General features: G+C 39.7%; 1 protein-coding gene across 3 annotated transcripts in view; it reads left to right on the top strand.

The window, feature by feature from the left end:
- Positions 1-7,498, top strand: part of LOC115214057 (hexosaminidase D) — a 53,975-nt gene extending 46,477 nt beyond the window's left edge. For 2 of the 3 annotated variants that reach the window (XM_036504716.1, XM_029783098.2), the window contains exons 14-16: positions 1,360-1,446; positions 5,710-5,966; positions 7,313-7,446. In XM_036504716.1, the coding sequence (XP_036360609.1) occupies positions 1,360-1,446; positions 5,710-5,899 (277 nt within the window). In that variant the 3' untranslated portion in view covers positions 5,900-5,966; positions 7,313-7,446. Of the gene's footprint in view, positions 1-1,359; positions 1,447-5,709; positions 5,967-7,312 lie in introns of all 3 variants that reach the window. The other variant, XM_036504717.1, reaches the window with a different exon arrangement.
- The last annotated feature ends 5,002 nt before the right edge of the window (positions 7,499-12,500 follow it).

The raw sequence follows: 12,500 nt of genomic DNA, 5'->3' as shown, positions 1-12,500 counted from the left end.
ATGGAAAAGAAGACTATTACTTACAAGGTGTACTCTGAAGAGTAGGAAGGTTGAGCGGATGTAGATGGAAAAAGTAGAAAAAGTGTTGAAGGGGCTTTTGGATGAAGTGACATACATAGCGAAAGGAAATGGACAGTGGAAGACCAGTAATCGTCCATTCATACCAGCCTCACTCTCTATGCCACTAATGTTATCCAAGGGAAAGGCAAAGGCTGATACAGCTTGGTACCAGTGACGTAGCAACTCATTTCTACAGCTGAGTGCACTGGAGCAATGTGAAATAAAGTGTCTTACTCGAGAACACAACATACAATCTAATCTAGGAATTGAACTCACTACCTCATGATTGTTAGTACAGCACTCTAACCACTGAGCCATGCACCTTCACAAAATTCATTTGCATTATAAATTCGTGATTTAACTGTGGCGTTAGGAAGGGCATCCTGCTGTAGAAACTCTGCCAGATCAAGATTGAAGCCTGGTGCAGCCATCTGGTTCGCCAGCCCTCAGTCAAATCGTCCAACCTATGCTAGCATGGAAAGCAGACGTTAAACGATGATGATGGTGATGATGATTAATCAGAAGCCAAACATAATTCTGAGCCATTAGGAATTCCTTAATAAACCTTTTACTCACTCATTTAAATTAATTTCAGTATATTACTGGTTCTGGTACTGGTTATATTAGGAGAAATAAAGAGCAGTGTCAGCTCTGACATGATATCATCATCATTATCATCATCATTTAATGTTCATGTTCCATGCTGGAATGGCTTGGACAGTTTGCCAAGGATCCAATGAGTCAAGGATTGCATTGTACTCTGGTATCTGTTTTGGCATGGTTTCTACGTCTGGGTGCTCTTCTTAATACCAACCACCTTACAGAGTGTACTGGATGTTTTTTAGTTGTGCTATGGCACAGTTGAGGTCACCATGTAGTTCACATGTCAACAAACCCATGGAGGGAGGACAGTGCTTCTGTATCTTACATGGGGGTTAAGAAAGAGGGAAACGATTGTGGTTGAGCTGGCTTTTATTGTAGAGGAGCTACATGGCTACTCACAATTAGGAGAGAGAGTGAGAATGAATTAGAGTCATCTCTAAGGAAATAGATAGTGGTGATGAGGTGTCCAAGTGGCACCTCATGTAGCAGGAACAGTATTCTGGGTATGAGAGTTTGCAAATGGATGAGAGGATGAGTGCATGAGGGAGATAGGCAACATCTGTAAATATTGAAGGAAGGAATACATGAGTTTGGGAGGCTCTGTAAAGCTGGTTACTCAGAGACTCTATCTGCATGGGAAAAACAATAGTTAAGTTAGCATTAGCATATTTGATATAGTGTTGTTTTGTGTTGCAGACGTCAGACGTGGATGAATGACTATAACTTACAGCGTGGATTTCTTAATCCTGCACATCTGCAACAGCTTCTTGATGAGGCACTGAGGTAAGTTCTTTCAGAGATTTCTTCTCCTTTTCTTTCTCTTTGCTGCATCCCTTGAACAAGTTCTGCAGACCCTCGCCAGCTATATGTAATGCATCCTGTTATCTAGACTTAAGATGTCCTGTTAATTAGATTTCAAATATCTTACTAGTAACATCTGTAACATTTAGTAATTGTTCCATTTAGCTTTTATTTGTTTTGGTCACTGCATGGCACCTTGTGCAAATGTATTTTACTATGGTCCTGGGCTGATCAAAGCCTTGTGAGTGGATTTGGAAGATAGGAACTAAAAGAAACCTACAGTTCTATATTTAAGAGATGAGGAATTATGTATATTATTTACATTCAACGGATATTTGTCCTCATCTTGTTTGTTGTTAACACAATGTTTCGGCTGATATACCCTCCAGCCTTCTTTGGGAAATTTCCCATGGCATGTGTCCATGGGCATATGGCGTAGTGGTTAAGAGCACGGGCTACTAACCCTAAGATTCCAAGTTCGATTCCAAGCAATGACCTGAACACTAACAATAAAAATAATAATAATAATAACACCAAAAAATACCTTAGGAATGAGAACCCAGGTTTAAAATTTCCCCAAGACACCTAAAGAAGACTGGAGGGTACATCAGCCGAAACGTTGTGTTAACAACAAACAAGATGAGGACAAATATCCGTCAAATGTAAATAATGTAAATAATGCAAAAGAAACCTATCATATATACATATGTGTGTGTTTGTGTGAACTTTTGTTTTGACATCATTGTTCTGAAAAAGCATCACTGTTATACAAGTGATGTTCATTTCCAGTCTTCTGTTGTAAACATGTTTGGCCATGGGGAAATATTACCTTGCCCTGAAACAGGTGAGGGTTGGCAGCAGGAAGGGCATCTATCCATAAAAATCTGTGTCAGTAAACTCCATCTGACCCATACAATCATGGAAAAGTTGATTTTAAAATGGTGATGATGATGAACACAACTTCAACCTAACTTAATCTTTGATGGGTGTACAACATTCACTCACACCCAGAATATACACCCTGTTTGTTTGTTTCTAGCCAAATCAATTTATTACATTCATTGAAGATAGTTGTGTGAAAAAGTGCCACACCCTAGTGGTTGAGGGAACCTGTGGAAGAGGTAGACCCAGGAAAACCTGGGATGAGGTGGTGAAGCACGACCTTCGAACATTAGGTCTCACCGAGGAAATGACTAGAGACCGAGACCTTTGGAAGTATGCTGTAGCACGTAAAAAGCACCCACTACACTCACGGAGTGGTTGGCATTAGGAAGGGCATCCAGCCGTAGAAACACTGCCAGATCAGACTGGGCCTGGCACAGCCTTCTGGCTTCCCAGACCCCAGTTGAACCGTCCAACCCATGCTAGCATGGAAAACGGACGTTAAACAATGATGATGATGATGATTGAAGTTTGTTGGTAGTCCATCAGTGTCTGACAAGGATAAAACCAGTTTTCTCAGCAATGAGAGCACATGGCTCAGCGGTTTAAAGCTGGAAGCACACAGGCAACCACAGATGTCACAACAATAGTCTGTTGACTGGATTGAGATGGACACTGCTCTGTGACTTCTTTCTCGTGCAGCAGTGAGGCACTGTTGCCAGTTCTCTTCGAAGGCAGCTGCTGTTCTTGAGGTGAAGGACCTCCACACTGATCTGTCTGTGGCAGAGGCTTCAAGTTCATGTGGACTAATGCTGCTCCATTTGAGGTTGCTTTTCAGTGTATCCTTGTACCTCAGTTTAGGTTTAGTGTGTTACATTCCCTTACATTGTTTCTACGTCTGGATGCCCTTCTTAATACCAACCACCTTACAGAATGTACTGGATGTTTTTTTTAGCTCACAAGTCAACAAACCCATGGAAGGAGGATTGTGCTTCTGTATTTTACATGGGGGTTAAGAAAGAGGGAAGCAGTTGTGGTTGAGCTGGCTCTTATTGTAACACTTTCACTTAACTCTTTACTCTCTTTACTCTTTTACTTGTTTCAGTCATTTGACTGTGGCCATGCTGGAGCACCACCTTTAGTCGAGCAAATCGACCCCAGGACTTATTCTTTGTAAGCCCAGTACTTATTCTATCAGTCTCTTTTGCCGAACCGCTAAGTGACGGGAACGTAAACACACCAGCATCGGTTGTCAAGCAATGCTAGAGGGACAAACACAGACACACAAACACATACACACACATACATACATATATATACATATATACGACAGGCTTCTTTCAGTTTCCGTCTACCAAATCCACTCACAAGGCATTGGTCGGCCCGAGGCTATAGCAGAAGACAGACACTTGCCCAAGATGCCACGTAGTCGGACTGAACCCGGAACCATGTGGTTGGTAGGCAAGCTACTTACCACACAGCCACTCCTGCACGGCCACTCTCCACGCATTTTATGCAATAGAGATTCAATGGTTTTTACCTCTATTTGATGTACTTCTCTGTCCTTGAATCTGTTTCTCTTAAACTCTGATCATGCTTTTAACCCTTTAGCATTTATCCATCCCAAATATTCTACCTGTTTTATTTTCAAACTGGCCAGATCCAACCTCTCACACCTACCCTGTGTATTCATTCTAAGAATAGACAATCATTTCATTGAAATCTCAAAACTGCAAGAGGATTAATTCAAAACAAAGTGAATAAATATAAGCATTATTTTTGACAGTGTAATCTGAATGTTTAAGGGTTAATGACGTCACTACTGTCAGTCATCCCTCTAATTTTGACATTATGTTATTCTCTTAATGTTTCCAAGTTCTTAAAACAGCAAGTAGGCAGAACCATTAGTATGCTGGGTGAATTGCTTAGCAGCATTTCATCCATCTTTACATTCTGAGTTCAAGTTCCACCATGGTCGACTTTGCCTTTCATCCTTTCAGGGTCAGTAAAATAAGTAGTAGTTGAACACTGGGGGTCATTGTAATTGGCTTACTCCTTCTTCTGAAATTGCTGGCGTTGTGCCAAAATTGGAAATCAATATTTCCGAGTTCTCATTGTGTCACCTCTAGAGTTTTCCAGATACTGTATACCCTTCAAACTAAACTATTCCAGCCTTCTTTACCATTTCCAATGGTAGTGCCACATTATTTCTTACATACCACGCTACACTAGAGTTTCTTATTCTCTAAATATATTCTTTACAACCCCTAACACCTTACCCCACTGCTCCACTTTCATACATGTGATAAATATTCCCAATAACACATCTGGAATATCATGTCCCAAATATGACCATTATATTTCAAATCTCCCTAAATTAATCTGACCTTCAGTCAGTCTATTTTAGGTCCTTTCCACAATACCACTAAAGAGATATGACATTGTATTTAAGACAAGTCTTAGTTTTCTCTGACCTAAATTCAACCCCTACTGAAATATGTTGTAGTAAATATATCCTTCATGTTAGTTTTGTATATTTTTATCTAACTTTATCATACCTGGATATTTATAACTTCTTTACATACCTACTTCTTTTATATAATCCTTATCTGCTCCTTGTATATCAATATTTTCTACCCCAACTGTTTTGTCTTGTTTCATCACCAGTTTAGGGATGTCTTCACATGCGTACACACACACACATACATGCACGCTTGCATGTACACACACACACACACATAAATGCATACAAGCACATACACAAGCAATATACCCACACATATATATGTATGTGTCTATATATATTCTTTTATTTTTTTATTTGTTTAAGTCATTTAACTGTGGCCATGCTGGAGCACCGCCTTTTTGTCAAACAAATCGACCTCAGGTACTTATTCTTTGTAAGCCTAGTACTTATTCTATTGGTCTCTTTTGCCGAACCACTAAGTTATGGGGATGTAAGCACATCAACATCAGTTGTCAAGCAACGGTGGAGGGACAAACACAGACACACAAACATATACATATATATACGACAGGCTTCATTCAGTTTCTGTCTACCAAATCCACTGATAAGGCTCTGGTCGGCCTGAGGCTATAGTAGAAGACACTTGCCCAAGGTGTCATGCAGTGGGATTGAACCTGGAACCAAGTGGTTGGTAAGCAAACTGCTTACCACACAGACACTGCTGTGCCTATGTATATATGTATCTTGAGAGATTCTTAGATATAGAGTGGAATTAAACTTGAAACTACAGAGGTTACAAGTGAACTTCTTTCCCATACATCCATGCCTACATCAATGCTTGTATGTGTGTGTGTGTAATAAAATAATCTGTAATAATTTAATAATTTTGTCCACAGGTTGTACAACTGTTTTCAACAATTGAAGTTTTCCATCCAGAAAAGTTTGATGTTGGTGTTTTATGAAGACACTGTCCAAGAATGGCTGTGCGTCAATATTGACCAGAAACTAGTAAAACTGAAGGAGTTGTTGGACAAGGGCTGCCCTCATTTGCCTGCACCACCACCACCAATGATTGCAGCAAAGTGATAATTTATATTTAGAGTGTGGACCTTATATTGCCTAGGCAGACTGTAGTTGTCAAACATCTTTACAGGTAAGTGCTGAGTGGTTGTTTCATTGGGACCATGGAAATGTGACTTTGTGATATAGTCTTGAAAGACTGGCCAGCTCAGAGCCCTGACTTAAGTATCATCAAGCAAATGTGGACAGAACTAAAGAGAAGAGTTTGTCAAAAGAATCCATGCAGTCTTGAAGAGTTGTGGGAGCTCAACCACAGAGAATGGCATCTCAAACCTGTTAAGATGGTGAAGGATCTGTACACATCTCTTCCCATGCGCATTAAAGCAATTATTCAAGCTAAGAGAAGCTACGCAAAATATTAACAATGTACAGTAACTTCTTGAAATGAACATTATGCAATAAAATTTCATTATAGACATTTTTCTGTTTATAACACTGTATTTTGATTGGTTTATGTGAGGTGGTGAAAACTTTTGCACAGCTATTTTTGGTGGCCGTTTTGCATCTTCTCCTCTCATCCAGAATCCCTACTACAAAATATAATGATTATGTATGAAAATGATTCCAACAGGGCCAATGTTTGATCTGTAAAAAATGCAGTGCGAAACATCCACTTATAAGTTGGCAATTAGTAGAAGTTTACAATAGTTTAAAGTGGCTGAAGACTTTTGCACAGTACTGTATGTATGTATGTATGTGAAGGCACATGGCTCAGTGGTTAGAGCGTCAAGTTTACAATCATGAGGTTGTGAGCTTGAATCCCAGACCAGGCTGCGTGTTATGTTCTTGAGCAAGACACTTTATTTCACGTTGCTCCAGTTCACTCAGCTGTAGAAATGAGTTGCGATGTCACAGGTACCAAGCTGTATCATCCTTTGCATTTCCCTTGGATAACACTGGTGGCATGGAGAAGGGGAGGCTGGTATGCATGGGCAACTGCTGGTCTTCCATAAACAACCTTGCCCGGACTTGTGCCTGAAAGGGTAACTTTCTAGGTGCAATCCCATGGTCTGTGTCGTGACCGAAGGGGGTCTCAGAATGTATGTACATATGTACGTACATACCACCACCACTTGTTTACACCCCAGTAACTTAGCAGTTCAGCAAAGAGAGACTGTTAGAATAAGTACCAAGCTTAAAAAAAGTTCTGGGGTCAATTTCTTCAACAAAGGCAGTGCCTCAGCATGGCCACAGTCAAATAATTGAAGAAGTAAAATATTAAAAGAATGTATGTATGAAAGTAGGTAGGTAGGTGGGTTGGTAGGTATGCAGGTAGGTAGATAAGTAGGCAGGTAGGTAGGGAGCCAGCAATACTCTAAGTTGCCAGACAATAACTGTTAACTTAGCAAACTTTACTGTACTTGTCATTCTGTCATTCTGTCATTCTATCTGTCTGTTTTTCTTTTGTCTCTTCTGCAGATTCCTACCAGAACTAACATATCTACCTTATCCTGATACTTTGATACTATTCAAATGCCTCTGGACTCACTAAGATCTCAAACATTTAAAAGTGTCACTCAGTATTTTTCAATCAACAGCATTTTCAGTGTCAATATAATTAATTGTGTAATTAATTTATTATTTAATAAAGCCATCAGCTTGGTCATTTTATTATTATTATTATTATTGTTATTATTATTATTATATTATTATTATTATTATTATTATTATGTTATTATTATTATTATTATTATTATTATTATTGTTATTATTATTATTATCATTGTTGTTGTTGTTGTTGTTGTTGTTGTTGTTGCTTCTTTTAGTCTGTAATGGCTTGTTAAGACATTTTTAAAACTTTTCTCTATGACTTTTTAAGACTTTTCTCACGTTATTCATTTCATTTCAATTCAATAAAATTTATTGCTTTTGTATTTACAGTGGCAATTTCTTATGTTAAAAATGATGTTTCATATGTTGCAATGCTTTACACTTATAGTTGAGCTGGCAGAACAGTTAGCACGCCGGGCGAAATGCGTAGCCGTATTTCGTCTGTCGTTACATTCTGAGTTCAAATTCCGCCGAGGTCGACTTTGCCTTTCATCCTTTCGGAGTCGATAAATTAAGTACCAGTTTCGCACTGGGGTCGATGTAATCGACTTAATCCCTTTGTCTGTCTTTGTTTGTCCTCTCTGTGTTTAGCCCCTTGTGGGTAGTAAAGAAATATATATATTTTATTCAGTGTCTTGCATATGATAGCAAAAAGTAAAAATAGAAGGCTTTTGTGCAAATATTATTCATCATCATCACCACCACCACCACCACCACCACCACCATTGTCATCATCATCCTCATTTTAATGTCCACTTTTCCTTGCTTGCTTGGGTCAGATGGAGTTTAATCAGGTGGATTTTTCTACAGCTGCGTGCCTTTCCTGTCACCAACTCTCACCTGTTTCCATGCAAGGTAATATTTTCCCATGGCCAGACATGTTCCTGCAAAATATTAGAAATGAAGCGTCAGCTGCCAGAGCAGCTGACTGGCTTCCATGCCGGTGGCACGTAAAAAGCACCATTCAAATGTGATCGTTACCAGTGTCGCCTTACTAGTGGCACGTGAAAAACATTCAAGCGAGGTCTTGCCAGTGCCACTGGACTGGCTCCTGTGCAGGTGGCATGTAAAAAACACCACTTGAGCATAGCTGTTGCCAGTACCGACTGGCTGGCCCTCGTGCCGGTGGCACATAAAAGTACCCACTACACTCTCAGAGTAGTTGGTGTTAGGAAGTGCATTCAGCTGTGGAAACTCTGCCCAATCAGGTTGGTGCCTAGTGCAGCCATCTGATTCGCCAGTCTTCAGTCAAATCGTCCAACCCATGCTAGCATGGAAAGCGGATGTTAAACAATGATGATGATGATGAATGACATTGCTTTTATGATAGTAACAACCATTTTACAGCTATCACGTGATGTCTATACAAGGAGACACAACCATACACACATTCACACAAACATACTTATATCATCATCATCATCATCGTTTAATGTCCGCTTTCCATGCTAGCATGGGTTGGACAATTTGACTGAGGACTGGTGAACCAGATGGCTGCACCAGGCGGCTCCAATCTGATCTGGCAGAGTTTCTACTGCTGGATGCCCTTCCTAACGCTAACCACTTCGAGAGTGTAGTGGGTGCTTTCACCATCATCATCATCATCATCATATAATGTCCGTTTTCCATGGTATGTGCTGGTATAGGCTGGATGATTTGACAAGTGTCTGTTTTGTCATGGCTTTTGCAGCTGAATGTCCTTCCTAATGCTGACCAACTTACAATGTAGACTAAGTGCTTTTTATGTAGCACCAGCACATACACACACACATATGCACATAGGCACACATACTCATGCATGTAGGCACACACACATGCATGTAGGCACACACACGCATGTAGGCACACACACACATGCATGCACGTAGGCACACACACACGCATGCATGTAGGCACACACACACATGATGGGCTTCTATAAGCTTTGCTCTACCAAATCCACTCACAAAGCTTTGATTGATCTGGGGCTATAGTAGATACTTTCCCTAGATGCCACACAGTGGGACTGAACCTGGTGCCATGAGGTTGGGAAGCAAACATCTTACCACACAGCCATACCTGGGCCTTTTCTTTTTATCAAATAAATACATCAGTATTTGTTAAGGACCATGAGCTGGCAGAAGTTTTAACATGCAGGACAAAACACTCAATGGCATATCACCCATCTTTACATTCTGAGTTCAAATTCTGTCGAGGTCAACTCTGCCTTTCATCTTTTTGGGGTTAACAAAATAAGTTGAACGCTGGGCTTAATGTAATTGTCTATTCCACTTGTCCGAAATTTAAGGCCTTGTACTAGTAGCAGATTATTTATTCCAGCTTCTGAGTTCAAATCAGAACTACACTCATCTTTTGTTACCAGTTTTATGACAGTTATATGCACCATAAATTGCATAGTCATGTTGATTGATTGAATCTCTCCACATAAAGTGTTGCCTTATCTGAGAAAATTATGTAATCAATGGGATGTGCATCATAACTAAAAAAGCCCCTACATTTTCTCACAGAAGTGAATTTGACATTCCAAATCATTTTCACTTAGTGATTCTTTGGGTCTATAGACTGATGTTAAGCTACATATCAGCAAAGCTTGAATAACACTTCAGTGTCTCAGCATAATATGGACATAAGCCTTAGCTCTTAGAGAATCTGAAAAAGAACTTCTTCCTCGTGGTAGACGAATCTGTGTTACTTTATGGTTTTTCCAATTGGTTACTAAAGAGAAGACTTGAAGCTATGCTGAATGGCTCTTGCATATGTTTTGTGGTATTTTGAATGTACCCTGAAAAGAACACCCCCACCAAAGAATGATTACACAATAAGCTACCTAAAATACCAAATATCATTAGAGAAAGAGGAGTCTGATTTGCTGAACTCTAGTGGAGAAGTAAAAGAAGCTGGTGACACTTCACCTTGGACACCAGTGAAGGCAGATGGCTAGAGCATTGAGCTCACAATCAAGAGGTAGTGAGTTTGATTCCTAGACTGGGTTGTGTGTTGTGTTCTTTAGCAAGACACTTTCTTTCATGTTGCTCCAGTCCACTCAGCTGTAGAAATGAGTTGCGACATCATTGATACCAAGCTGTATTGGCCTTTGCCTTACCCTTGGATAATATCAGTAGCATGGAGAGGAGAGGCTGGTATGTATGGGCATCTGCTGGTCTTCCATAAACAACCTTGCCCAGACTTGTGCCTCAGAGGGTAACTTTCTAGGTGCAATTCTATTGTCATTCATGATTGAAGGGGGTCGTTACCCTTCACCCTTTATCTTGGACACCTTGACATTGTCATTATTGCATTGGTCACCTTGCAAAGACACACCTCCATAGAGTTAACTGGTCTCTGTTCAAATCCTGCCTAGATCAGCTTTTCCTTTCATCAAATCAGGGTCATCATCATCATCATCATCATTATTATCGTTTAACATCCTCTTTCCATGCTGGCATGGGTTGGACGGTTTGACTGAGGACTGGCGAGCCAGATGGCTGCACCAGTCTCCAATCTGATCTGGCAGAGTTTCTACAGCTGGATACCCTTCCTAACGCCAACCACTCTGAGAGTGTAGTGGGTGTTTTTACATGCCACCGGCACAAGAGCCAATCAGACAGTACTGGCAACGGCCATGCTTACATGGTTTTTATTTACATGCCACCTGCACATAAAAAAAAAACAGTCAAGTACTGGCAGTAATAAATTCAACTTTTTTCTCAGCACCAACTTTCTTGCACTTACATTAGAAATTATTATCAATATCATATTATTAACAGTTGTTGTTGTTGTTGTTGTTAAGGCAGCAAGCTGGTAGAATCATTAACAAGTAAGGCAAAAGAATTTAGTGGTATTTCTTCTGGCTCTTCACATTCTGAGGTCAAATGCTGCCAAGGTCAACTTTGCTTTTTATCTTTTCAAGGTCAATAAAATAAAGTACCAGTCCAGAACTGGAGGCATTGTAATTAATTGATTCTCTCCTCCTAAAATTGCTGGGCTTGTACCAAAATTTGAAACCATTATTATTATTTTTTTTTCTGCTGAGGTTGACTTTGCCTTTCATCCTTTTGGGGTTGATAAAATAAGTACAGTTAAGTACTGGGGTCAATATAATCTATTATCCCCTTCCCCAAATTTGCTGGCCAAAATTTGAAGCCATTATTATTATTATTATTATTATTATTATTATTATTATTATTATTATTATTAAGAAGAAGAAGAAGAGTAGATAGTCAGAATATTGATAAAATACAGTGCATTATGTATTCTCATTTCTCTGCACACTAAGTTTAATTGCTGCTAAGCTGAGATTTATCTTTCATCCATCTGGGATCAATAAAATAAGGTACCAGATAAGTGCTGAAGGTCAATAATATTGATCAAATTTCAGGCCTTGTACCTGTATTAGGAACAATTATTTAAAGGTAGGGGATTGGCAAAATTGATCAAGCATAAAAAAACATGCTTTGTGATATTTCTACCACTTCTTTTATGTTCTGGATTCAAATTCCACCAAGTTCAGCATTGGCTTTCACTCCTCTGCACTTGCTGTAATAAAACATCAATCAAGGACTGGGGCTGGTGATACTGACTAACCCTGCTCTCTCTCCCTCAAAATTGCTAGTCTTGTGTATAAATTAGAAACAGTAATTTATTCCAGCTCTCAAGGCAACAAAACCGTTAGCATGCTGGGCAAACTGCTTAGCGCCATTTCGTTTGTCCTTATGCTCTAAGTTCAAATTCTGCTGATATCAGCTTTGCATTTCATCCTTTCAGGGTCAATAAAATAAGTACCAGTTGAGCTCTGGGGTTGATGTACTCAACTTAACCCCTTCTCTGAACTTGCTGAATTTTTGCCAAAACTTGAAACCAGTTTATTCCAGCTGTTTGTGTTCTGAGTTCAACTGGTACTGAAGTGAACATTACCTGTTATCCTTCTGGGATCATGACATAAGCCACTAGTCCAGGGTGGTCGCTGACATGCTTTGTTGTATAAACCAGAATTTATTCAACAAGTAAAGCAGACCATTGATGACAATCCCAGAAGACCTATGAGACTGATTGCAAA

Source organism: Octopus sinensis, linkage group LG7, assembly GCF_006345805.1.
Source record: "Octopus sinensis linkage group LG7, ASM634580v1, whole genome shotgun sequence".
Taxonomy (NCBI): domain Eukaryota; kingdom Metazoa; phylum Mollusca; class Cephalopoda; order Octopoda; family Octopodidae; genus Octopus; species Octopus sinensis.
This window is presented reverse-complemented; position numbering and strand designations above follow the sequence as displayed.